Source organism: Podarcis gaigeae (assembly GCF_964106915.1).
Source record: "Podarcis gaigeae genome assembly, chromosome: Z".
Taxonomy (NCBI): Eukaryota; Metazoa; Chordata; class Lepidosauria; order Squamata; family Lacertidae; genus Podarcis; species Podarcis gaigeae.
This window is the reverse complement of record NC_139691.1, coordinates 20,538,457-20,566,351: the sequence shown is the minus strand read 5'-3', so window position 1 is coordinate 20,566,351 and position 27,895 is coordinate 20,538,457. Positions and strand designations below refer to the sequence as shown.

At 44.6% G+C, this 27,895-nt stretch overlaps 1 protein-coding gene across 3 annotated transcripts in view; it reads right to left on the bottom strand.

The window, feature by feature from the left end:
- Window positions 1–27,895, bottom strand: part of AR (androgen receptor) — a 237,338-nt gene that overhangs the window by 175,308 nt on the left and 34,135 nt on the right. Inside the window, exon 1 of one of the 3 annotated variants that reach the window (XM_083722172.1) lies at window positions 18,288–18,466. The exons of the other annotated variants lie outside the window; for them this stretch is intronic. Within the exon in view, the coding sequence (XP_083578298.1) occupies window positions 18,288–18,451 (164 nt within the window). The 5' untranslated portion in view covers window positions 18,452–18,466. Of the gene's footprint in view, window positions 1–18,287; window positions 18,467–27,895 lie in introns of those variants that run through there. 3 annotated transcript variants of the gene reach the window in all.

The following is a 27,895-nucleotide window of genomic DNA, read 5'->3' as shown; positions in this document are numbered from 1 at the left end:
ACCCTTGTGACTGGATTACTGCAGAGTGCTCTATATGGGGCTGACCCTGAAGACTCACAGATTCATAGAATTGTAGAGTTTAAAGAGACCTTGACGGTCATCCAGTCCAACCCCCTGCAATGCAGGAATCTCAACTACGGAATTCCTGATAGATAGCCATCCTATTTCTGCTTGAAAACCTCCAGTGAAGAAAACTCTGAAGATGACTCAGAAACTTAGCTGGCCCAAAATGTGTGGCCAGATTCCTGGCTGGGGCTTCATTTAGATCTCATTTAATTCCCATGTCTTGTTCTGAAATACCTGCACTCGTTGCCAGTTTGTTTCTGGGCCCAACTGAAAGTGCTCAAAGTGTTCAAAGCCCTAAACAACTCAGGCCTGAAATATCAGAAAGACCACATCTTTCCCTACAGACCCTCTTGGGTGCAAAGATCGGGGGGGGGGGACCTCTTGGTAGCCCTCCACTCTCAGAGGCTTGGGGTGGGAATGTCCCAGGCCTTCTCTGTGGTGGCCCCTAAACTGAGGAACTTCCTTCCCACAGAAGTGTACTTGGCACTTCCACTCCACAGCTTCCCGAAGATGTTGAAGATACACCTCTTTTCCCTGGCCTTTGACATTTGAGGTGTATGGTGTTTTTTTGGACCCACCTTATTTTAGTGAATGCTAGTTGTTCTAAACGTTTTTTAATATTTTGGTTTTAATGCTGCAACTCACCCTGGGACGTTAGAATGAAGGGCAGGCAATAAATAAGTTAATACTACTAAAAAAATAATACAGTGGTACCTCGGGTTACATATGCTTCAGGTTACATACGCTTCAGGTTACAGACTCTGCTAACCCAGAAATAGTACCCCGGGTTAAGAACTTTGCTTCAGGATGAGAACAGAAATCGTGCTCCAGCGGCGCAGCAGCAGTGGGAGGCCCCCATTAGTTAAAGTGGTACCTCAGGTTAAGAACAATTTCAGGTTAAGAACGGACGTCCGGAACGAATTAAGTACTTAACCCGAGGTACCACTGTAATGATAATGATGGGGCATCTGTATTTTGCCTCCCTTTCCCATCTCATTGTTGAGATTTGCTCCTGTTTAAAAGGGAGCATTCCATCCTTGACACCAGATTATTTCATTGCTTAATGAGATGTTAAATAACAAGTTAATTGAAAGTATTGCATGCACACAGACTCGCTTTATATACCGGTAACTGACCGGCTTTCATTTGCTTACTAGACAGGCAGTTTCGGGGCCCGTCTGCTATGAGAATCTTGACACAGAGTAAACCCAGCAAAGCTGCCTCCCATCCAATATTTGGAATAAAGCCACAAGAGAGAGGAAGTGTTGTGTAGTGGTTAGAGTGTCAGACTAGGATCTGAGAGAGAATCCTCACTCAGCCATAGAGCTCACTGGGTCACCTTGGGCTGGCCACTGGCTCTCAGCCTAACCTACCTCGCAGGGTTGTTGTGGGGATTAAATGAGGACTAGGACTCTGCAGACGAGGTTTCAAATCCTCACTTGCCTTTAAACACACTGGGTGTGACCTTGAGCCACATTCTCTCTCAGTCTAGGGGGAGAACCACATATTCCACCTTGAGCTCCTTGGAGACAAAGGTGGGGTATAATTGTAATAGAACAAATGAGCTGCAATGGAGGGCCAGGTAAGAGCTCAGCTGGGGGAGGGAGTCAGAGGTTCCTTCAGGCTGCCTCAACATTACCCTGCGTCACTGAGGCGTGCACAACAGCATACACCAAGTTGAAGGGAGAGCAGAAAATGCTTTGCTGGAGAAAATCTTTTAGTTACAATTAAATGCTCTTAACTCCATAATTACCTCTGAATGGGAACTAGATGTCCTTCAGGCAAAAGTCTATTCTCCCCAGGAACAAGAGGAGAATTTACAAATAGGGAAAAATTTTCAGCTTTTCCCCATGTCAGTAGCTTCATTAGCTGCAAACCCCAAAATCTGGGATCCCCTCCAAACCAGTGCCAAGGTTTTGCAACCGCTTCGCAGCATTTTGCAGCCCCCCCCCAGCTGAGTAATTGATACTTAAACCAAGAGTCATAGGTATCACCTAAAAACAGAGCTTTGGCAAATTCACTCGAAACTGGTGCTTAAGTTTTGCAATTGTTTTGCACCGTTCTGCAGCGAAAACACTACCTTTTGCAGCGCGTCTCAAAAAGCACAGCAAGTAATAAAGCAAACTGGGGGTCCCAGTTAAAGACACTATAGTTAAGAGCACTCAAATTCCCACATTGCACTATCTCCATGAATAAACATCAGATTGTCTGTGGAACTTTAAAAACTGTTTTTATTATGGCATAATTTTTCGTTGGCCACGGCCAACTTCATATGTCTGTGTCCACACACGAGAAATGAATTTTAAATAATAACAACAAATTTTACAACAAACAATTATAAACCATCATTTTATTGGTATTCTTTTTAGCCTAAATGGAGTTCTGTACTATCCTGAGATAATTTTGAATTTAAACTCTTGTGTTTCTGAGGTTTATGACGTTAAGATCTGTAACTGAATGGCCAGGAATTTGAGGTGGGTATGCCTGCATTCACACATGGGGTTTATTCAATATGATTGTGGAGTTAGAACTTTTGTCTTCTTTTCTTGCACTTTCTTGCACTTTCAAGTTGGACTCAATCTCTTATCCCACCTGAACGCACATTTCAAGAAATAATTTAAGAGGAGATGGCTCTGGAGGCAACTGGATTGGATTTGAAGAAACCAAAAAGTCCACATGCTGAGTAGATCACAGTTTTCAGGATGCTGCAAAATGACTGCAAAACTTTGGCATTGGTCTGCAGTAACCACAGTTTGATGTATTGCTTCTTACAGTACTGTACTTTTTGAACTGCAAAACCACTGCAAACCTTTGGCACTGGCTTGGGGTGAATTGGGATATGTTGGATTTTTGAGTGTATCCCTCAGGTTGAGTATCAATTACTCCATTTGGGGGCAGTGCAAAATTCTGAGTTCACACTGCTAAACAACTGCAAAATTTTGGCACCAGTTTGGAGGGGATTCCAAATATCGGGGTTTGTAATTAATGGAGCTAAAATCAATCTTACAACACAGCATTGTAACAGGAGGTCATTATCTGCACTTGGTCATTTCCATGTCACCTTTCACAAGAGCATGGTGTTTAAGAGGCTCTCAAACACATCTCCCCAACCTCTATCTAGCCAAAAGCCCACAGGTGGCTGATGGGAGTCGTTACCCAGCAAACACAAGCATATATGGATTTGTGGTGTAAGGCATCCTATCAATTAAACGTCTTAGTTGCTTGTTACCTAAAAGGTATCCAAGCAACTCAAATTTGTAAGCGACTTCTTACAGAATTGGAAAAGCTTGTTGGATCAGGACAATGGCCCATCTAGTCCAACATCCTCTCATCACAATCACCACCCAGATGACCCAATGGGAAGCCTCCAGGCAGGATTTGAGCACAACAGTACTTTCCCCTCCAATAGTTTCCAGCAACTGGTATTCAGAAGCACTGCTGCCTCTGACCATGACAGCACAGCATAGCATCCATTATGACTAGCTGTCATTGATTAGTAGTCCTCCTCCTCCTCCATGTATTTGTTCGATTCTCTTTCAAAGCCTCCAAGCTGGTGGCTGTGCTACCACCACCTGTGGGAATGAGTTCCAAAATTTTAACTCTGCACTTCATGAAGAAGTACTCCCCCAAACCATCCTGAATCTCCCATCATGCGGCTCTGTTGGATGTTCAGGAGTTCTAGTGTTATGAGAGAGAGGGCGGGAAACATTTCTCTATCCACTTTCTCCACTTGGAAAAGTGTGAGACCTGAAGGATAATCGCATGCAATTCCATAAGTTTAGGAAGTGCAAATTAAATTGGTTGGCTTAAGAAGGCAGACAAACCAAAACCATCCATACCAGCCAAAAACTCTTCCAGCATCCCAGTGTGTGTGTGTGTGTGTGTGTGTGTGTGTGTGTGTGTACCTTTTCTCCATTCTTTCCAGGCACAGGACCACAATTTAAAGCTCTTTGTCCAAGCATACACACCTCTTTCTTTTTTTGCTCTGAGCTTTATCTGCTAAACCCCACTGTTTAAAACTCAATTGGGAAAACCTTAATTGACATTTGCTTCGACCGAGTGCTATAAAGTGGGTTTCTGCAGAGAAATCTCGAGGCAAAACAACAACAACATTCAGGCATGGAGTTTTTAGACATGGACCTGTGGTTGGATAGAGCAGGGCAAAAGGTAAATGTGGATAAACCCTGTGTCTGAGGTTGCAGCTGCTGCAGGACTTGGAAGATTCCAAGAACAGCCTAAGAACCCCCAACAGGTGCCTGACACCCTGCTCTCCAGTCAGGTGTGTGGAGTTCTACCAAACCTCCAAAACCTGTTTCAAGCTTCCCTGGCTGCTGATCCAGAGAGGGCAGGGAAGCACCTCCCTGCTAAAACTAGAGACTGAGTTGCTTGACAGCTAGTGGCTGCCCAGTGTGCTGGCCCCAACTCCATCCAATATGAGTAATGGCAGTTGCCCTTTCAGCCAGAGTGCTGGTTTTGATGGATTCACATGAGAGAAAGACCTGCACATACAAATACAGGCAACTCCCTGTTTGTGCAGGGGTTAGGTTCCAAGGCACTGTGCATTTAAATGAAATCACGTATATTTGAAACACCATTGAAAAAGCCTGCAAACACCCTGTTTCGCCCCTGCCCCTTTTCGTGATGGTTTTGGGTCACTTCTGGGTCCTGTGAGATATGTGTCGAGTCATGCACATATTGGATGCATCTGAAATGGTTGCTGCCTGTAACAGGTTCTAAATGGTGTGCACTACATTCATCTGAAGTTTCTAAACCTTACAGGAAAGGTGAATTTTATTTAAATCATGATTTAAATCACTAGTCAGTAAGACTTGATTTAAATAAATAAAGACATTCTTGCTGGTATAATCTTAATATTTACAACCAGATGAATGTTTCATTTTTGGAATAATAAATTTTCAGAGTAGTTTTTACAGTTATATCAAAAATTACTGATTTGGTTATACTATTAGAAATATAAAGACCGATAATTATGAAATTATTGTGAAGTTTAACAAGTTAACTGTTTATATTTGGACAGCTTTTCTGCTGTACTTTATTGAAAGGAGAAAAATAATCATTTCCTTAATAACAATTTTAACAATTTATTTAACTAAAGCAATAACATTGTAGCATAATAAACTTATTTTAGCACACATGAAAAACTTAAAACAAATCCTTATTTCCTGATGAATAGCTTTTGGATTATAATGTAACTTAAATAGAAAACGATAGAAAGATTTTTTTCTCCAAAAGCATTTTATTTTAAAAATCCAATTTAAATTTTAAAAAATTCTGATTTAAATTACCGTATTTTTCGCCCTATAGGACGCACTTTTTCCCCTCCCAAAATGAAGGGGAAATGTGTGTGCGTCCTAGGGGGCGAATGCAGACTTTCGCTGAAGTTGCCTGCATGCCGAAGCCTGCGCGCGCTGAGCTCAGCGTGTCCAGGCTTCGCGGACCTCTCTGCAAGCAGCGGGAGCGCTCCCGCTGCTTGCGGAGAGTTGCATGCATGCCGAAGCCTGCGCGCGCTGAGATCAGTGCGTCCCGGCTTCGCGGACCTCTCCGCAAGCAGCGGGAGCCAGCGCTGGGCTCCCATGGCTTGCAGTGACCTGCCTGTTTGGGGACTGGGGTTGGGAGAAGCTTGGGCCTCCCCCGCCCCAGCCCCGCGCCTGGGGGGAAATAATTTTTTCCCCTTTATTTCCCCCCCAAAAAACTAGGTGCGCCTTATGGGACGGTGCATCCTATAGGGCGAAAAATACGGTAATTTTTTAATATATTTTTTTAAAAAAAACATTGTTTTTTTCCCCATCCCGTATACAAGCCAGTCTTAGCTTATATGAGGGAGTGTTTTATGGAAATCCTACATAAATGGCACTGCACACCAGTGCAAACTGCCCATATGGCATCACAATCTTCTCAGAACTCTTGGGAAAAGAGGCACCTTTCCCATTTATCGTGGGGCTGCTCACAGGGTTGTTGTGGGGATTAAATGAAGAGGGGAAGAACCAAGAGGAAGGCACATTTGGCAAACCCTCAACATGATCAACTCCCGCCCAGAAACCTATGTACCCACTGTGGAAGGACGTGTGGATCCAGAATTGGCCTCCACAGTCACTTACGGACTCACTGCTAAGACCGTTTTAATGGAAGACAATCTTACTCGGCTACGAGTGACAGCCAAAGATGAAGAAAGAAGCAACCTTGGAGAGAAAAATGTGGTATATGAATGCAAATTAATAACAACAACAATACATCTTAAGGTCTTAATAAGTAGACAAATTGTCATTACACCCAGTTTCCCCACACGTCTGTAGTTAGTTAACATATTTTTAATCCTACCACGGCAGCTAACATGAAAACACAAAACTGTTAATTATCAAACAGCTCGGCAATAAAATCTAGCAAAAACCAGGACCAATAAGACATTTCAGTAACATTCAGTTCTACTCTGAGTTTCAAGGTTGATCCAAGATGTCATCATGGGTTTCCCACATCTTCCTACCCAAACAAATGTGATAATAAATCTCAATTATTTATTGGGTTCCCAATGTTACTGAACATGGTCACTTGATCCAGAACTGGAACATGGAAGTTCAAAACTCAGCAAGTGTTCTAAGAAGCATAAATAACTGTCCTCCCAGGTTGAGTTTTTTATCTCATTTGGTTTGCAGTGCCTAAGATTTCTGACCTTGGCCACTCACTCTCAGCCTAAGTGACCTCACAAGCTAAAAAGGTGTGTGACCACCAGTGCTGGCAGCCATGTGGGCTCTGTGTGTGCCCCCCATCTGCCCAGTCCACCAGGGGGCTGCAACCCTTGCCCTGGCCTGGGTGCCAGCAGCCCACAGTATGCCACAACTCCCTCCTTTTACGTATCAGGCAAGCGTCATCTTGATTATCTCGCTGTTGCTTCCGAATCCCTTTCCCCCAGCAAGCTCTTTAAGTTGATATTTTCTTTTACCCCAGAATGTGTCTGTTTTGGATTCAAAATCCTTTTCATATATTGAAGTGCTTTTCAGATTTATTTATTTTTTGCTGTTAAATTTCTATGAGATGTTTCGGAGGAAGTGAGTCACAAATGCAATCATGTAATTAATATGTTGTGACTAAGGATTCTGCCAGCTAATTATGCCCTGCCTGGAAAAGATGAACCTAAAAAGCTTTTTCTGTTTAGCCTGAAGACCACCTCCCTCTAAAATAAAAAAAAAAATCAACTGATACACAAGATAAAAGTCCTCGAGGTTGGAGAATAGCGGGGTGGGGGACACACACTCAACTAACTAAGGAAACACTCATATGCTGTAGTTGCAAGTTTAGAAAAACTTCCTATTCAAATAATGCACAATTTTACAAACCTCTTTCACATCCTACCGTGGAAATATCTCCCCCCCCAAAAAAAACTATAATGCCGACAAAATATTGGGATCTAAGGGGAGCTGAATGTTGGGAGATTCAGGAAGCTTGAGCATCAGACATATTGAAAACCTTCAATGAAGGAAAGTCCACCACCTTCCACCTTTATAGCAGCTCCCCCCCCCCAATGATGAAGAATACTGAGAGCTAATTCTGCATAAGAGATGGAGCATCTCCCTTAAGAATAAGGGTTGTAGCATTTGGGACAGAATTCTTAGTTTAAGGAAACTTAGGAAAAGCCTACAGAATTATGCCTAGCAAAGGGGAAGTTGATAGAGAAGAGTTTTTCCTCTCTCAACATAACTCTAGAACTTGTGGACACCCAATGAAGCTGAGTGTTGAGAAGATTCAGGACAGATAAAAGGAAGTCGTTCTTCACACAGCACCTAGTTAACCTATGGAACTCACTCCCACAGGAGGCAAGGATGGCTACTAGAGCAGATGGCTTTAAAAGACGGAACAAATTCATGGCAGGTGATAAGGCTATCAACGACTGCTAGCTATGATGGTTATGGTCTGCCTCATGCTTCAAAATAGCAGTGGCTGGAAACCAATGGAGAGGAAAGTAACTGCCAAAAAAAAAAAAAAAAGATGAGATTTGTTTGGCATGACTTGTTTTTGAGAAACCCATGCTGGGTCTTAGTAATCACAGCTTCCTTTTCTTGATGCTCACAGACCCACCGTTTAATGATCTGTTCTAGAACCTTTCCTGATATTGATGTCAAACTGATCAATTGGTACTTGTCAAATGAGCCTCGCCAACTTAGAGATTGACCAGCGATGCTCCTGCAAATGATCTCAAGCTGGGGAATGAGGGTTCAGGCAATCCCTGAGGTACCCTGGGCCTAAGATGTTCAGGTCTTTGTAACTTAATACAAGGAACTTTAGCCTAGCTCGGTAAGAGATGGGCAGCCAATGCAGCTGTTTCAAAGATGGCGTCAATTGTCCTCAGCCTGAAGCTCCCATCAGCAATCTGGCTGCAGCATTCTGCCCCAGCTGGAGCTTCTAAACAGGCCCAAGGGCAGCCCCACATAGAACTCATTGCAGTAATCCAGCTTTGAGGTTACCAATGCATGTCCTACAGTGGCCCAGCTGTCCCTGTCCAGGAACTGGCTAACCAGACAAATATGTTAAGTGTTAAACCACTTTTGAAATTGCTGACTTGGGGAAGGAATTGGGGGAGTGGGTCACCTAACAACTCTAACTATCCTCAACAAACTACAATCCCCAGGATGTTTTGGAGGAAGCCATGGCTGTTTAAAGTGGTATGATACTACTTAAAATATATAATCCAGTTGGGCCACACACCCCAGAACCTTCCTGACCCTAGTGAGGTTGGAGAGCTTTCAAGCACACCACACACAAAGAGGTTTGCAACCGAGCTAAAGGGTCCCAGGGTCTCACAGCATTGCATTATAGAGATGGAAGGAGCACAAAGAGTCACCTAGTCCAGTTCACAGCAATGCAGGAATCTCAGCTAACAAATCATAGACCTGTTGCTTCCCCGCTCCTCCACATGCAGCTGCTGGGTGACCTTGGGCCAATCACACTTCTTTGAAGTCTCTCAGCCCCACTCACCTCACAGAGTGTTTGTTGTGAGGGAGGAAGGGAAAGGAGAATGTTAGCTGCTTTGAGACTCCTTCGGGTAGTGATAAAGCGGGATATCAAATCCAAACTCCTCTTCCTCTTCCTCTTCCTCTTCTTCTTCTTCTTCTTGTGGGCCTGGACTCCTAGGCTAAGGTTACGAGATTTTTTTCAATGAATCCGGGGACACTTTTCAACTTCAGTAGGAATGACAGAATTTTGTCTGGGGACTGATTTGTAAATCCAGGGACTGTCCCCAGGAAACAGAGACCTCTGGTAACCTTATCCTAGGCACAAGGGTCATACAGGTGGGCAGAGAGTATCGTGTTCAAATCAGTACACATCACGGAGCGGAGAGGGCTAAATGCTATCTGGAGCCTGGGATATTATTAGCCGTGCCTCGAGCAAGCCTCAAACTGCCTTGAGTGGGCGGATCAAGTAATATTTAATGCAAGGAGTCAAACCAGTTGGGTAAAGCACAATCCTCTCTTGCACACTTTCCCATGCAAGAAACTACAGGATTCTCCTCTGGCCAATTTAACTGACTTTAATCATTTTCCTTGCCTTCGGGATACTCTGTGGTTGTTCTTATAGTAATGGGAGGAGAGAAAACAGAAAACATAGAATCCCCAAAAAAGAGCCTGCTCATTGGGATGTTTTTACTTCAAGTAATATTTTCTAAACTACCTAGGCATGAAGAATCAAAAACAATGGGTGCTTACTTGATATGGGATATTTTGCAAGTTTCTGGTCCCTGGTGATGGTGGGGCCCCCTTTGACAACATGGCAAGAGAACGCTGTCTGCAACAACACCCACCAACTGCTGGTGTGGCACAGTGATTACAATGCCAGGCTATGACCTAGGAGACGACAGTTAAATCCCCCCTCAGCCATGAAGCTCAACTGAGTGACAGCTTAACCTACCTCACAGAGTTATTGTGTGGATGAAATGAAGAGGTGGAGAACCATGTGCACCACACCTTCAGCTCCTTGGAAGGAAGGTGGGATAAAAAGGAGATAATAATTGTATAAAAAGCTCTACCATTTAGGCTTCATTTGTCTTCAGTAGATTTTTTGACATGTGTGGGTAGAGCATGAGACTCTTAATCTCAGGGTTGCGGGTTTGAGCCCCACACTGGGCAAAAAAAAATAAATCTGCAATGCAGGGGGTTGGACTAGATGATTCTTGTGGTCCCTTCCAACTATACAATTCTATGATTACACACACACACACACACAGAGAGAGAGAGAGAGAGAGAGAGAGAGAGAGAGAGAGAGAGAGAGTTCATAAAAATAAAAAAGAGAGCTGCAGGGTAGACCAGCCTTTGGCAGCCTGGTGCTCTCTCAATGCATTTGACAGACAGACAGACAGACAGACAGACAGACAGACAGACTTACTTACTTACTTATTGCATTTATAGAATTTAGAATCATAGTTAGAAGGGACCCTGAGGGTCATCTAGTCCAACCCCCTGCAATGTTTACACACAGCAAGATTCCAAAACTGGGGGGTAGGGTTTGCAGGTTCTGGGATAATCTCATAACATTTGAGAAGCACTGGCATAAGAAACCCTAACTCCAGTCTAATTACTTCTCACAAGTTCTAAAATTTGCTATCTAGTTTTAAAATAAAATAAAATAAAATAAAATTACAAAGTGTAAGTGAGTCCTGCAAAACAAATGTTGTAGTGTGTCCTTCCTTCAAAAAGCAGAGTCCCTGGTTCCGGATTCTAGGCAGCCATTTCCCCACAAAGCAAGAGATTCTGCTCCTTCCCTCCCACCCGACTTTCTTTTCAACTATCTTCCTCTACATTCCATGGCTACTTGGCATACTCAAATGGAACTGCACTCTTATGTTTAATGTTTCATTCATATCTCAAATTTCTTCAAAGGAGCTCAGCATAAAGTTCATCGTTCACCACCTCCACTTTTTATCCTCACAACCACCCTGTGAGGAAGGTTAGGCGAAGCCTGATGGGCTTCATGACTGAGAAGGAAAGTGAAACCTGGTCTTCCAGGTGCTAGTCTAACATTCAAAACACTTCACCAGCTCTTCTTCCCCCCCTTAAGGTGTTTATTCTTGCAACTCATTCAAGATTCAAATTCTGGGACTGATCGCTTGCCAAAAGATTCATAGCAACTACATAAAGGCTTGCCTGGTGAATGAAACAGAAGTTTTTAAACAAAGTTGTAGCACTTCTTGGGCCTAATGTTAAACATCGCTGAATACTGACATGTTTGTTAGGAGCTGTTACCACTCTTCTGCACATGTTTACTCTGTTTGGCAAGTGCACCTCTGTCCAAATTCCTTATCTCTTCCCAACCATCAGGATTAAGGGAGTGGGGCAAGCTGTTGCATATATTGCAGAACTGTTCTGGCATGTGATGCAGTCCCATAGCGAGACAACAATCCTGAAGGTTTTGCAATGCTAGCACAGGACCTAAGGGAGTACCGTTATACCACTTGGAAAGCTTCAGAAAGAGAAGTCTGAATGTCGCACAAAATCCAGTACAGATATTCTTTCATGGATCGATGGAAGCATTCCATTATGGATATTCCAGAAGCGTTTTGGAGTTCTTCCTTGCAAGGACATCAAGATTTGCACAACACACTCAAGGTGTGTCTTCCTCGTCACAAAGAATGAGGGGGTAATAGGGATCTCCATATGCTCTTCTGCACAAACGCTTAGAATCAGATGCTCCATTGCAGGAACTGCAGAAGATGGGAAGGTTTGGCCTTAAAAAAACCCTTTTCATATAAATTTGTATTAACCATCAGGGATACAATTAAACTTATCTTGTTGAAATTAATTCATTCATTTAAACAATATTTCAGTACGTGTTTTAGTATTATGCTTCCATATACAAATGTGATTATTTACTTCCAGAAGTATTTGAATTTGTTGCGATAGTCATTTAAAATGTTTTTATACTTACTGGTGGAGGGAGAAAGAGGCAGGTTTTGGGGGGGATGGGGAACAAGATGTTTTAAGAAGAAAAGCTGAAAACGTGTGTAGATAAAAGTACAGCAACCCTGTGAGGCAGGTTGAGAGAGGGAGTGACCAGCCCCAAAGGTCACATCCAGTGAGCTTCATGGTTGAGTTGGGTATTTGAACCCTACTCTATCCCTTTACTTCCCCTACCCCAGTCTTGAAGGCTCTTTTTACACAAGCTGCAGGCCACCTTTCCTAGCTTCCATGAGCTGCTGCTCTCAATCTTAGTCCCAAAAATGATCTCAGAAATACATTACATGCACGTCCTTCCATTACATCCTTCCCTGTGTGCTGACTAGATAAATGAGATCGCTTTGGAGAAGAGGAATTGCACTTATTTGCAATTCAGAACAACAGTATTTGGAACAGGAAGATGGTAGTATTTTGCCGCCCTAGTAGCTATTATACGAATCCCACATTACATTGTCAGAGTCCACAACATATTGTGCAGCCACTGCAGGGTCCAGAAATACTCAGAAAGGTCAGCTGTTTAAAAAATTAGAGCATAGTCCAGAAAGATCTCCTGTTGTTGTTGTTGTTGTTAGTTTATCTATATGCCACCCATTTTGAGCGACTTCCAGCAAATTATAGAAACACAGCAAAACATCATGCATTAAAAACTTCCATGCTGGCCACATTACCTGGAAAAAACTGTCTGCGGACAAACACTGGCTCCCTCGGACTGTAAAGTGAGATGAGCGCCGCAACCCCAGAGTCGTTCGCAACTGGACTTAACTGTCAGGGGTCCTTTACCTTTACATACAGGGCTACATTCAGATGTCTTCTATAAGTCCTGTATCTCTTTGACATCTGGCAGGAGGGCATTCTACAAGGCAGCTTGACAAGAAGGGCCTCTATCTGGTTCACTGGAACTGCACTTCTCACAGTGAGGGAACCACCAGAAGGCCCTCGGAGGTGGGACGAACGATGGGGGTGGAGATGTTCCTTCAGGTATACAGGGCCGAGGCATCTTCCTCTTTTTCCAGCCCTCATTAGGGCCATTTGCTCATCCTCTCCACCCCACACAAAATGCACACTTGCTGTGCCCTTACCAACATCTACATGTTAAAGAGAACACCTAGAAACAAATTCATGTTAGTGACCTTTCAAGCATTGTGACAAGCTAGAGCCTTGGGTACAAAAAGTACCCAAAGACACTGCATTTCTGAGATATTTTTATGTTTCTCATCCCTCAAGGAAAAGAAGCAGAATTTCCTTTCAAAATTCTCCATCATCATTGTGGGGCCCTAGGATCTCAGGGTCTTAGCATGCCAAGAGCTTAACATGAGTCAAGAGTGTCATGCAGCAGCAATAAAAAGCTAGTGTGGTGACAGGCTGCATCAACAGAAGTCCAGTATCCAGATCAAAGGAAGTCATAGTATCATTTATTCTGCCTTGGGTAGACCCCACCTGTCTACCCCACTGGAGGTCCTGTGTTCTGAGCATTACAATTTAGGAAGAGAATTGACCACTTGGAACACAGAATCATAGAATGTGCAGAGTAGGGCAACCAAGATGATCAAGGGTCTGGGAACCAAGCCTTAGGAGGAATGGTTGAGGGAGTTGGAAATCTTTAACTTTGAAAAGAGGAGATCGAGAGGAAATATGATCTTCAAATATCTGAAGGGTTTTCACATGGAAGGTGGAGTAAGCTTGTTTCTTGGAGGGTAGGACTCAAACCATCAAATTCAAGGTACAAGAAAGGAGATTCTGACTAAACATGAGGAAGAGCTTTATGGTGGTAAGAGCCATTTGACAGTGGAACAGACTCTCACGAGAGGTGGTGGACTATCCTTCCTTGGAGATTTTTAAACTTGTTGTCTCCAAAACTAGACACAGTTGTTTAAGGACAAGATAGCCTCTAGCAAGCTGGTGCCCCCCAGATTCTTTGTACTACAGCTCCCAGCATCAAACAGCCATGCTGGCTGGGGGCTGGAGGGCTCTGGGGGGCATCAGATTGGGAAAGGCTGCAGCAGGCTGTACAAGGGCAAACAAAGCCAACTCATTTCTGTCCCTGGACTCTCCTCTTTCTGAGGCAATGTATATGTGTAAATTCTCTCTCTTTACACCAATTTGCAGGAGCTAGAGAGTGTGAGAATTCTCATCCCACGACACTCCTGGGATTACTTGTCCCTAGTGTGAGAAAGGAAACAGTTGGCTGAGACCTAAGGTTTATAATTAATATCTACCAGTGCCCTTTCCTGACCAAATAAAAAGGCAATTAGGAGGAGAATCTAATCAAAAACTGCTTGGCTTTAAAAAAAAATCCTTGTAACCCAATGTTTGCTCACATTTATTGAAAAATGTATTATCCACAATAGAAACTGTAAACTGCCTTTTGCAATCTGAAAGCTGCCGGTCTTCCAAATCTCATTCCAGTCAGCTGGGGGTGGGGGTCAGGAATAGGATAGTTTCACACATTCATGCAAACAGAAAAAAGGTGGGCAGATTCTCATTTTGTGATTTAGCTCACGGAAGACCCATCCCAGGTTTCAGAAAGCTACAGCGGCCTTGCCTGCTATTACACCCTCTTGCTACTTGAAAGGATTTCTGCTCCTGTTGTTAATTGCTGATTTATTATGGTGTGCTTAATAGGTTTCATGCTCGTATTGTTTGAGGCTTTATGGCGGCTGTAAGCCACCTTGCATTCGTGTTTTGAAAGCAGATGGGATATGAATTGTTTATACATCAAGAAGCACAGTGCTACTACCCCCAGCTTCTAATATGTAACCACCAAATCTTCTTGATCAAGTACCTGATAGACTTATAGGATCATAGAATTTTAAGGCTGGGAGGCACCCCCCAGGGTTCTCTAGTCCAACATCCCACAATGCAGTAATCACAGCTAAAGGACCTGGTGCAATAAGTGTTGTCAATCCAATTGGTACCAGTGACCAGAGTGCTGTTATATTAAATATGCATGAGAGTGTCCAAGTGTCCAATGCGGTCAGATTTGATGTCAAAAGGATAAACTTCCCCAAAATGAGATGGGGGCAGAGGGAGAGAAAATGGAAATACAGTGACTGCCAATAATGTGGATGGCTTTAAAAGAGGCTTAGACAAGTTCATGCAGGAGGAGAGGGCTATTGATGGCTACTAGCCTTGAGAGCTATGCTCTGCCTCTATCGTTGGAGGTAGCAATGCTTCTGAATACCAGCTTTTGGAAACCACAAGAGGGGAGAGGGCTCTTGCTTATGGTTTTCCCAAAAGAGGCTTGCTTATGGTTTTCCCAAAGGATGCTGGACTGGCCTAATCCAGCAGGCTCTTTTTACTCTCTTATGAGGCCACCTCCAAGAATATTTACTACTCCTATAGCACAGTCTGAAGAGAAGAGGAGGCGACTTCCCAACTACTGCAGCACTGAGCTTGTGCAGAGAAGCTCAGCATTGCAAAGAGGAGGTAAAAATACACAGCGCTGTTGCTCCTTGCAACATCACTGAATGAGATGCCTCGCCCTTTTTACAGCACCACTGACAGCAGAATCAAGTGCTTCCAAAACAGAAAGGAATACCACAATAATGTCAAGGGTCACATTATGGTGAGAAGGCACTTTCTTCAACCTGTAGGTCAATCTAGCTAAAGACTGTCTCAACACTGACTGACAGCAGCTCCCCAGGGTTTCTGGGGCAGGGGATTTCTACCAGAAGGTGCCATTGAGGATTGAAGCTGGGACCTTATGCATACAAGGCACTGTAGAAACAGCTCTTTCCCATAGAAACAGTTGTGATTCAAGGATCTGCCACCCGCTTGGGGATAAGAAAGAAAATATGGACACAGTATATTAGGTTAATGGGCTAAAAAAGGCCACAACTTTATTGATTACAGCATGTGAGAGGTGATTGGCTTAGGCATCGGATAAAACAACAGAGCGTGACACCACCCCCTCAGGGAGGGGTGAGTCTGACAAGGGTTAACCACCAGTGGGAGGAGCCTTTTGATGCAAATACAACTGAAAGCTCCCCCTGATGTCACCGGGGGTCATGCCATGGCCCTAGCCACCAGCAAGGGCGTTGGACAGGATCCACGGCCGCCGGATTCCTTTACCGGAATACAGTGGTACCTCAGGTTACATACGCTTCAGGTTATAGACTCCGCTAACCCAGAAATAGTGCTTCAGGTTAAGAACTTTGCTTCAGGATGAGAACAGAAATCGTCCTCCGGCAGCGCAGCAGCAGCAGGAGGCCCATTAGCTAAAGTGGTGCTTCAGGTTAAGAACAGATTCAGGTTAAGTACGGACCTCCGGAACAAATTAAGTACTTAACCTGAGGTACCACTGTACCCATAAAGTGGAGGGGTAGGCGATGGCCACACCCTGCCCTCCAATACACAAACATATTCCAATGCCTAACCGCTAATACCTAAAAGTTGTGACGATTTGCTACGAGGTAGGCGAGAAACCAAGTGGCCAGTGCCAATTTGCCAGTTGGATAAAAATTCCTACCAGGCCCCTTGGACAACCAAGGCGACCAACCACAGGTCCATAGCAATGTCAAGAACCAAGCAGTGAACTAAAGGGAGGGTGGGTGATCCGACGAAAACCAGCAGCGGAATGAAAGGGAAGTGCTGCCGCAGCCACGTTTGAGTGGCAAAACCCCGCCCCCAAGCCTTCACCTGGTTGGTTGGCTACCTGGGGGCGTGTCGCGGCAGCCAGGCCAGCTGGGCAGGGGGTTGGAACGCCCGCTGCCAACGCAGGAAACGGCTCCTGCTCACAACTCCTCCCCTCTGTAAGGAGGAGAGGCTATCAAGATTCTAGTCCTTACGGTTTTAAAAAGAAAAGGAGCTAAATGAAATGGGAAGCTGCCTAATATTGAATCAAACCGCTGGTCTCTCTACCTTAGCACTGTCTGTCCTGGCTGGCAGCAGCTCTCCAGGATTTCAGACAAGGTTTCAGGCCCACAGACTGCATGCTCACCCCTCCACTCAGTTTTACACTGTGAATTTTAATTCTTAAGCCACCTTTGGAAGGCGAGAGAGGAGACAGCAAACAGCTGAAAGGTTCCAGTGGTAGCAGCAACATGCAGCACTTTGAATTCTTCCAAGCAACACAACACGTGTCTGCGGACCTTGCTTCAGCCTGATAAATCAAGTGCTGTTAGATGCATGCCACAAATATGGGGCGCGGAGAAGGCTGGAAGGAGGTGAGATTTAAGTATTGTAAGCAAGCAGTAGTGTAGCAGGGGGGCAAAATCATGAGAGGTGCAACCAGACGCCTCCACAACATGCTCCCTGCTGTGCTCCTGCCGTCTTCCAGAGCTGTGGGAGGCAGTCCACAGCCGGGCTGGGTCTTCGCCCTTTGGGGCTGGGTGGTGCCTCCTTTTCCTTGGATGTCTGCCTGGGCTGGCCGAGAGGCGAGGGCTTGCTCAGCTAGCATAGGTGCTTGTTGGTGTGCCCTCCACACCTGCACCTTGCCATTGACTGCTACCGGTGTGCTGCCTGGCGTGGCCAAGAGGGAGGGAGGCAGGAAAGTGCCTGAGAGGGGAAGGCCCCACCCCTGGCATGCACCCCAGCTTCCCACTTGCCCTGCCCCAGGTGCTGGCAATTCATGCTACACAACTGTAACCAAGCAATATGTGTCAGTGGGGGTCAATGCAGTCAACATGATATACAGTGGTACCTCAAGTTAAGTACTTAATTCATTCCAGAGGTCCATTCTTAACCTGAAACTGTTCTTAACCTGAAGCACCACTTTAGCTAATGGGGCCTCCCGCTGCTGCTGCGCCGCCGGAGCCCGATTTCTGTTCTCACCCTGAAGCAAAGTTTTTAACCCGAGGTACTATTTCTGGGTTAGCGGAGTCTGTAACCTGAAGCGTATGTAACCTGAAGTGTATGTAACCCCAGGTACCACTGTAGTGAGTAGAGTATCACACTAGGACTTGGGAGAAACCAGTTTTCATATCCCCACTCGGCCCTGAAGCTCATTCACCGCCTAAGGTACTAAAATTCTAAGAAGCAGGGTGTGGGAAATTCACACCATCACAACCTGCTCCTCGCTTTCCCATGACAATCCTGAGAGATCCCTTCTCCTCCTGTCCCAAACACAGCTAATTCGAGGCAATTAAATTCCAATGTGAGCTGGTAACTAGTAATGCCAAAATAAACAGTGCACGCTTGACTTTTAAGCGTGATGTGATGAAATGCCTTTGAATAAATAGGAGCAAAACGAGGCAGGGGGGAACAGAATGAAAACAGAAAGTGCACTTCCCTGCTGGGCTTATCTGGTGTAGAATTACCCACCCACCACAAGTCATGGGGAGAAAAGGTTGTTTCACAGCAGCGAGAATCAGAGCAGTCTCGACTGCATCGTGGTGAAGTTTGTAGGCAAAGGTACAGCTGCCATGGCAAGAAGGCCTACAGGTGGCTCCATAGACCAGGTGGAGCTTTGTGCAAGGGCAACCCATTCACTCTGACTGACTGATTAAGCAGAAATGTGTGAGCAGCAAGCTTTGTGCATGTGGACCTGCTTCCATCAAAGTGAGTGGGTTGGGCCCTCCAGTTAACAGAACCCTGTTTGTGCAATAAGGGAGTACCTTTGGAACTCACTTCCTGGCAAAGCCAGTCTTGCTTTGTTCTTCCATTGGCTGGTGAAAACCTTCTTATTCCAACAGGCTTTGGGGAACTGCCTGTTTTTAATGAGGGGGGTGATTTTATGGTAATGAGTCCCTAAATAGGAAAAAGGCATGGTACAGTAATAATAGTATTACTAAAGTATAGTACTATTAGTAAACCGTGTCTTTTACCTGCAGGAAATAATAATAATAATAAATTATATTTATTTTTATCCCACCTTTCCCCCACACTGCAACTTAAAGCAGCTGACGCAATTTTAAACAAACACAGATAAAATACAAAAAGCTAAAAATATATAAAACATAATAGTTTAAAACTGAACTCTAATCAAATTAAAACAATAAAGTATAAAGCAAGTCTATTAAAATGCACATAAATAACATCACAGCACCGACTCTTTCATTAAAAGCAGCCAATTCCCAAAGTCCTGTCAGAATAAAATGGTCTTCACCAGCTGGCACAAGGACAGCCAGGAAGGAGCAAGTCTGGCTTCCTTAAGAAGGGAGTTCCTAAGTTGCCACTGAGCAGCCACAAAGAAGGCTCTGTCCCACATCCCCACCAATTGTGCCTGTGAGGGGAGGGGGGGGGACAGAGAGAAAGGCCTCCTCCAAAGATTTCAAAGCTCAGGCAGATTCATTTGAGGGAATACAGTTTTCCAGAGTCCTGACCTAAGCCTCTTAGGGCTTTATAGCTCATAACCAGCCCTTTAAATTGCAGCAAGGGAGTCATCTACTTCCTATAACCAGCCAAAGTCAACAGTCTGGCTGCAGCTCTCTGAGCCAGTTGGAGTTTCTAGGCACTTTTCAAAGGCAGTGTTACAGTAGTTGAGAAGGTATGTTGCTGGATTTGGAGCAGAAATTTACTATTTGCTAGGCAGTGGGCAGATAATTCCCTTATTTATCAATGCACGTGCACACGTTAGGATTCCCCAAGCAACTGAAAACTGGGACACACACTTCTTTATATTAAATAGGAGGGTGTACTTAGAAATGTAGGGTGCTGCCTTCACACCATGGCTCCGTGAAGCCCAATGACTAGCAGAAGCTCTCCAGGGAAAAGACTGAGATGTGATATGCTGTCCACCTTATCTGAAGGGCTGTCCCATGGAAAACAGAGCAAGCTTGTGTTCTTCTACCCCACAAGGAAGGACTCAAACCAATGGGTTCAAATGGCAAGAAAGAAGATTCTAACTAAACATCAGGAAGAAATTTCTGATGGCAAGAGCCATTCAACAATGGAACGGACTGCCTCAAAAGGCGGTGGACTCTCCTTCATTGGAGGTTTTTAAACAGGTTGGATGGCTACCTGTCAGGGATGCTTTAGCTGTAATTCCAGCATTGCAGGGAGTTGGACTATGGTTACTAGAACTTTTTCAAGGAATCCGTGGACACTTTTTTTTTTTTGGAATTTCATGCTTTATTTTAGGAAAGGGTTGCCCAGAGTTCTTGACTTTTTTTTAGGGGGGGGACCCCAAAGTTGTTGGTCGCACACCTCAACGCAAGGCAGGCAGAGAAGCCCATCTACAAACACACAAACACCAAAAAAAGAGGTTGTGGGGGGGGGGCGGGGAGAGAGGTTGAGTACAGGCGCTTCCTGGTCTTGGGAAAACACGCATTAAAACACACACACACAAGGCACCGGCTTCCCAAAACCGGGAGACCACTGGAGGGCGAGTGCAGATTTTGTCCAGGGACAGGTTGGTGAATCCGGGGTCTGTCGCCGGGAACCCTAAGTTGGACTAAATGACCATTAGGAAGCCTTCCAATTCTGTGTTTCAGAAATGAGTCTTCCCAGCCCTACTGATACGGAAATGAATGGACCTGGAAGCTCTGGGTACCAATTGTACACAGAACTAAAATAGTTACAGCACCAGCTCTGCCTTAAGAGCATAAGCACATAAGAACAACCAGCCGGATCAGGCCAATGGCCTACCTTGGTCAGCATCCAATTCTCACAGGAGCCGATCAGATGCCCATGGGAAAACAGCGAGCAGGATCCGACCACAAGTGCACTCTCTCCTCCTGTGGTTTTCAGTAACTATACTTGAAGATGCAAGCCTACAGCAGAAACTCTTGCAGAGACAGACAGCCTTTCTCCAAAAACTGTTTGTGCACTAGAAGCAACCGATTGATCTGATAATACATACCTGATGAAAACACAGCAGAACAACCAGTCCTCAATGAAGGGAGCTGAGCAAGATGAGGACAGCAAATCTTTTGGGAAGCTAATGAGGACCCTTAAGAGGCCAGCCAAGGTCTTACAAATAAACTTGTCTTACTAGCTCAGCAACATAATCCTCTATTAGATTCTAACCATCATTGGGCACAACACCCAGGAAATTGAAAAGGATTCAGGATATCATCTATACTGACCCCATCAAACTGTAACATTTTTTTTTTTAATAGGAGCACTTAGCTATTTAATTATTTTTTTTCTCTTTTCTGAGGCATGCCAGCAGTTCTCTCATGAGAGCTAGTTTGGGAATTGTTAGCAAACAATATTTTCCACTGTTATATTCTTCCCACAGAAAAATGTTCTCTTTTTAGAAATGCATTGTTTCATAAAATTAGTAACCATCAGTAAACACAGTTCAAGTCAAACTGAGTAACTGGGATCTAAAAATACCATTTGCAATTAAACTTTTAAACTCCCCCCTCACCCAGCAGACTATCCGCAGGAAGCACATATTACTTAAGAAGACGGCTTTCTGCACCTTCCATTTTCCTACTGAAACCTAAATAACTTCAAGGAGAAGATACACACTATTGAGTAGCCCATCTTAAAATATTTACAAGCATCCCAAACAGAAATAATTTCAAAGCAGAGCTTTGAATTTCTTTGTACATAACATTAAGTGCAATTTATCGATTTTCCCCTGCACCCCCCCATGTCAGATGTTTCCCACCTCTTCTGGCTGTTGGAAAACCTTTTGAAATATTTATACAGTTTGTAAAACATTCATTTTTATAGTGTTTTAAGTTTGAGTTTTAAATATAAGGTCAAAGGAACTTGATAAATCATATCCCTAGTGATTGAAGGCAGAAGAATATTCAGATCCAACATTTTCTGTGTGAAACACGTATGATGATTGATTGCATTTATACCACATATTCCCCCTCCCCCCAAAGAGTACAGTGTAGTGTACGTGGTTCTTCTCATTTAATTCTGACAGCAACCCTATGAGGTGGGTTAGGCTGGGAGAAAGCAGTGACTAGTCGAAAGTCACCCAGTGAGATTCATGGCTGAAACTCTCCTAGATCCTAGTCCGACAATCTAACCACCACTCCACTGCTTTGTGGTGCTTCCAGTCCTGCTTGGATGGATGTTTCCAGAGGGTGATGCCTGGGAAGTGTTCTGTGGCCCCATGGAGCCTTCAATGTGGGGTTCCTCTGGGTTCGATTTTATGCTATTTAAACATCTACATGAGACCGCTGAGTGGAGTTATCCAGAAGTTTGGAGTACATTGTCATCAATATGCTGATGACACACAGCTCTACTTCTCCTTTACATCTGCAGGTGTGGCAGCAGATGTGCTGGACCACTGTCTTGACTCAGTAATGGACTGGAAGAGATCCAACAAACTGAAGCTCAATCCAGATAAAACTGGGGAACTGTTAGCGGCCTGTTCTGACTGAGTGGCTGGGAGGTTACCTGCTCTGGATGGTATAATAACTAACTAAAAAAATAATCAATCAATCCCATGTCACGATAAAGTTTGAGGTGCACCTGGAGATACCTGCTTAGGTAAAACTCCTGAGATTATTTAGGGGGAAACCAAGGAGTCGGTCAAGATAGTAAGGAAAAAAATGTCCAAATTTAATGACAGAAAGCTTTGAGCTTAATAGTAATTAAGTTGAGCATAATAATAATAATCAGGGTTGAGCAAGTTAAGTTGTTATGGTGTGGCCAGACATTTGTTTACTCAACCATGGCTAATAATAGTAGGCTGGAAAATGACCTGGGTTTTGGATTAATGCCCATTTTGTGGAGGTGCCGATTCCATTCCACATGAAATAAGTCATGAGACCACTCTGAGACAATTACAAGAGACAGCACGGTGTAGTGGTTAGAGTGTCAGGCTAGGACCTAGGAGACCAAGATTCAATTTCCCACTTGGCTATGCTCACTGGGTGTGACCTTGAATAGTCACTGCCTCTGAGCCTAACCTACCACTAGGTTCTCTCCATTGCTCCCAGCAAACGTCTACACAAAACTGCTGTAAGGTATCACTTGGGGGTGGGGAGGTCCCATCATAATGCTGATGACATCCAGCTCTTTCCCCTTTTAGCATCAGACCCAGATGTAGCAGTGCTGGATGAGGGCCTGCAACCAGTAAACAGATGAATAATGGCCAGAAACCCAACAGTGACACGTCAGAGATTCTGCAGGTGGGTGGTTTGTTTGCTCAGAGAGACGTCGTTCTGAATGGGGTTCAGCTACTCCCTCCTGGATCAAGTCCACAGCCTGGGGGTTCAAATCCTCCTCCCCTCAGCCATGAAGCTTGCTGGGTGTGTCCTCGCCTCTCAGTCTAACCCACTGGGCAGGAGGCGGGTGTTATGAGGATAAAACAGGGGGGGCGGCTATTTATGCCATCTTTGAGCTGATTGCAGAAAAGAATGGTGTATTAATGCCATAAATAAAATTTAATAAATAAATGCAGAACCCCAACACCAAGCCCTGGTCACAGCATCTCATCTCTCAGCGGTATAAAGCACGTCCCTGAATGCTACTCCCCCAAATTCCTCTGTTAGTGACTTTTGAGGCAGAAGGGACGAAAGATTGCCAAGGCAAGTCTAGAACTTTTTCTTTCTAGAAGCTTTTGATGATAATGATGATGATGATGATGATTTATTATTTATATCCTGTCCATCTGTCTGGGTTTCCCCAGCCACTCTTGGCGGCTTCCAACAAAGATAAAAAAATACATTAAAACATCAGTCATTAAAAACTTCCCTAAACAGGGCTGCCTTCAGATGTCTTCTAAGTGTCAGATAGTTGTTTATCTCTTTGACATCTGATGGCAAAGTGTTCCACAGGGCGGGTGCCACTACCGATAAGGCCCTCTGCCTGGTTCCCTGTAACCTCACTTCTTGCAGTGAGGGAACCACCAGAAGGCCCTTGGCACTGGATCTCAGTGCCTGGGCAGAACGATGGGGGTGGAGACGCTCCTTCAGGTATACTGGGCCGAAGCCATTTAGGGCTTTAAATGTTGACACCAACACTTTGAATTGTGCTCGTTAACATACTGGGAGCCGATGCAGGTCTTTCAAGACCGGTGTTATGTGGTCTCGGTGTCCGCTCCCACTCACCTGTCTGGCTGCCACATTCTGGATTAGTTGGTAGTTTCCGGGTCACCTTCAAAGGTAGCCCCACGTAGAGCACATGGCAGTAGTCCAGGCAGGAGATAACTAGAGCATGCACCACTCTGGCGAGACAGTCCGCAGGCAGCTAGGGTCTCAGCCTGCGTACCAGATGGAGCTGGTAGACAGCTGTCCTGGAAACAATTGACCTGCGCCTCCATGGACAGCTGTGAGTCCAAAATGACTCCCAGGCTGTGTACCTGCTCCTTCAGGGGCACAATTGCCCCATTCAGGACCAGAGAGTCCTGCATCCCCACCCACCCTCTGTTCCCCAAAAAGAGTACTTCTGTCTTGTCAGGATTCAACCTCAATCCATTAGTTGCCATCCATCCTCCAACCGCCTCCAGACACACACAGCACCTTCACCGCCTTCACTCATTCCGATTTGAAAGAGAGGTAGAGCTGGGTGTCATCTGCATACTGGTGACCACCCAGCCCCAATCCCTGATGATCTCTCCCAGCGGCTTCATATAGATGTTGAAAAGCATGGTGGAGAGGATGGAACCCTGAGGCACCCCACAAGCAAGAGCCCAGAGGTCTGAACACTCATCCCCCAACACCACTTTCTGGACACGGCCCAGGAGGAAGGAGCGGAGCCACTGTATAACAGTGCCCCCAGCTCCTCTAGATGGTCCAGAAGGATGCTATGGTCGATGGTGTCAAAGGCCACTGAGAGATCCAGCAGAACTAGGAAACAGCAAGCTATCTTAAGAGGTTTCTCACACCTACAACCATTCATCCTGCATACTTTATGCACTAAGTTTCACGCACTTACACAACAAACAAAACAAATTGATTTACGAAGGGGGGGAGGAGACATTTTTCATTTTTAAAAAACATTTTAACAGTTCCATTACTTACTTACTTTACAACATCAGGCTGTAAATTCTGCCTGGCTAGAGAGACCAGAGGAAAGATCATGAAGTCCATGATGTTTATGAAGGGCATAAATAAGGAATGACAGCTGGTCCTTAATGAACAAGCAGTAAATTTCTGTAGGAAATGAAATCCCACTGTCTTAAATTTTGTTTCAACACCTGTCAATTTCCTTGTTAACCACAAGCACACTGAAGCCTTGCAAACCTGAACTGACTGTCATTCTGACATTATTAACGTCAAGCATGTTTTGAATATGCTTCCTAGAAATCCTACTAGCCCACCAAGCGGAATGACAGCCACAAGGTCAGGTGGAATGCAATGAATTTCAGTAGGGACAAATGTAAGGTTCTGCACTTAGGCAGGTTTAATCAGCTGCATCAATACAAGATGGGGATCATGTGGCTTGCCAGTAGGACATGTAGAAAGGATCTAGGAGCCTTGGTAGACCACGGTCTTAACATGAGCTAACAGCATAATGAAGCAGCAAAAAGCTAATATTTTTCTAGGCTGAATAAACATAATTCATAGTCCCATTCATGGTCATGGTACTACTCTATTCTGCCTCGGTTAGACAACATCTGGGTTCAGTTCTGGGCACAACAATTAGAGAAGGATATTGGCAAGCTGGAATGTGCACCAAGGAGAGCTGCCCTCAAGGGTCTGGAAAACAGTTTTTGATGAACAGTTGAGGGGGTTGCAGATGTTTATCCTGGAAAAGAGGAGACTGAGATATCTGAAGGGCTGTCACAAGGAAGATGAAACAAGTTTGTTTCCTTCTGTTCCGGAGGGTAGAACCCAAGTCAATGACTTCAAGTGACAAGAAAGGAGGTCTTCCTTGCAATGCGGTGGACTCTCCGCCCTTGGAGGTTTTTAAGCAGAGGTTGGATAGCCAACTGTCATGGATGCTTTAATGGAGATTCCTGCATTGCAGGGGGTTGGATTAACTGCTCCTCAGTTTCCCTTCTAACTCTGCAATTTTGTGATTCTATGATTCCATGGTGGAAACGCAAACCTGTGCAATTATTTTGAAAAACAGCCTTTGAAGAAGTTTCTTCTGTTACGGGACAGGTAATCCGAAGCTAGCTTTATTTAATCTGATGACTACAAGAATTAGCTTTTAAAGTACATACTAATCCTCTTCATGCCCACAGCTACAAATATACTGGAAAGAGATTATTAAGGGCTTAGCCGCACTTACCTTTCCTTCGAGCTTTCCACACACAGTGTGCACTTTAAAGTTCCATGTCTGAGTAGGGTTTTTTTTTTTTTGTCCCAGAGCTTTCTACACAAAAAACTTGGCTCTTTAAAGCTGAATCAGAGCAAACAGCAATCCACTGAAAACCCCAATTACCATTTGTTGTGCTTCAGTTTAAAGATTGTGTTTTCATGGGGAGCTCTGTGGTAAAAAAAACCCAGAAAAATGGACACAGATCTTTAAATTGTGGACCCGTGCATGGAAAGAGCAGTGAGCCTGGGTAAACCCTAACTTAACTCTGAAGGAGTGACGGGATAGTCTATGGAATACAGTCAATATGGAGAAAGCAAGGTAGCATATTGGATTGCTCTGGAACATCTGACCTCAAAAAGGATACTGTAGAGTTGGGAAAGGTTCAGAAAAAGGCAACCAAAATGATTGCAGGGATGGAGTGAGTCCCCTGTGAAGAATGGTTGCAGAGTTTGGGACTTTTTAGTTTACAGAAAAGGCAAGGAAGAGGTGATAGAAGTTTGTAAAATGATGCATGGAATAAAATAAGGCATAGCATGCGAACTTGTGGACATCCAATGAAGCTTAATGTTGGAAGGTTCAGGGTGGAGAAAATACTTCTTCATGCAGCACATATTCAAACTATGGAACTTAATCCTGCAGGAGGCAGCATGGCCACCAACTTGGGTGGTTTTAAAAGAGGGTTAGACAAATTCATGGAGCAGAGGGCTATTGACAGCTATTAGCCAGGATAGCTATGCTCTGCCTCCACAGCTGGAGGCAGCTATGTTTCTGAATACCAGTTGCTGGGAACCACAGGACAGGAGAGGGCTACTCATACTCAGGTCCTGCTTGCTGGCTTTCCATAGGCAACTGTTCAGCTACTGTGAGAAGAGGATGCTGTGCTAGATGGGGCCCTGGCCTGACCCCACTGGCACTTCTTCTGTTCTTATGATTTCAATAATGGAATGTGCTTATTCAGTGCAATGGATAAAGCTCTCCACACCAGCTCCACCTGTGAGCTGTGGCTCACCCTAGGGCAACCTGTTATGGTGGAGAGCAGAAGACCCCTAAACTGATACAAATCATTTCATTTACAAACTTAGTTATTGTTTGACAGTGGGCTTATGCAGGATGGGCTTGTGTGCACTCCGCCAATGTACATGGGGGGGGGGGGGGATTCAGGCAAAATAGTCACCACCTGCATGTCTTTTTAGAAAGCGGAAAGAGAAAAGTTAATAGGAAGAGTATTAGCCAGGCTTCTCCCAAGAGCCTCAAAAGCTTTTGTTAAAAATAAAAAAGGTGGGGGGGGGAGGAAAAAGGTAATTTGTCCTAGATGATGGATTTACTAGACTGGTAAACAGCTGGTCACTTGGTGTTCTCTGGAAAGCATGAATTACCTCCAGAAAGGGAGGTTCATGAGGGATGTTACTCTGGAGAAGTGGCTAAAGGGCTATCACAAGGAAGATGGAGCAAGCTTGCATCTGGCTGCTCCAGAGGTCAGGAGATTCAAACAACAAGAAAGGAGATTCTGAGTAAACATTAGGCAGATCATTCTGAGGGTAAGAGCCATTTGGCAGTGGATAAGACTCCTTCGGAAGATGGTAGACCCTCCTTCATTGGAGGTTTCTAAGCATAGGTTGGGTGGCCATCTGCCAGGAATTTTTTTCAATGTGATACTTGCATTATGGAGGGTTGGGTTGGATGACACCTGGGGATCCCTTCCAACTCTATAATTCTGTGAATGTAAACTGAAGAAGAATGGGCTTTGCTCCTTTTTCTTTTTCCCTTTCTGCGCCACAAACAATTGCAACTGTTTACATAAGTGAAAG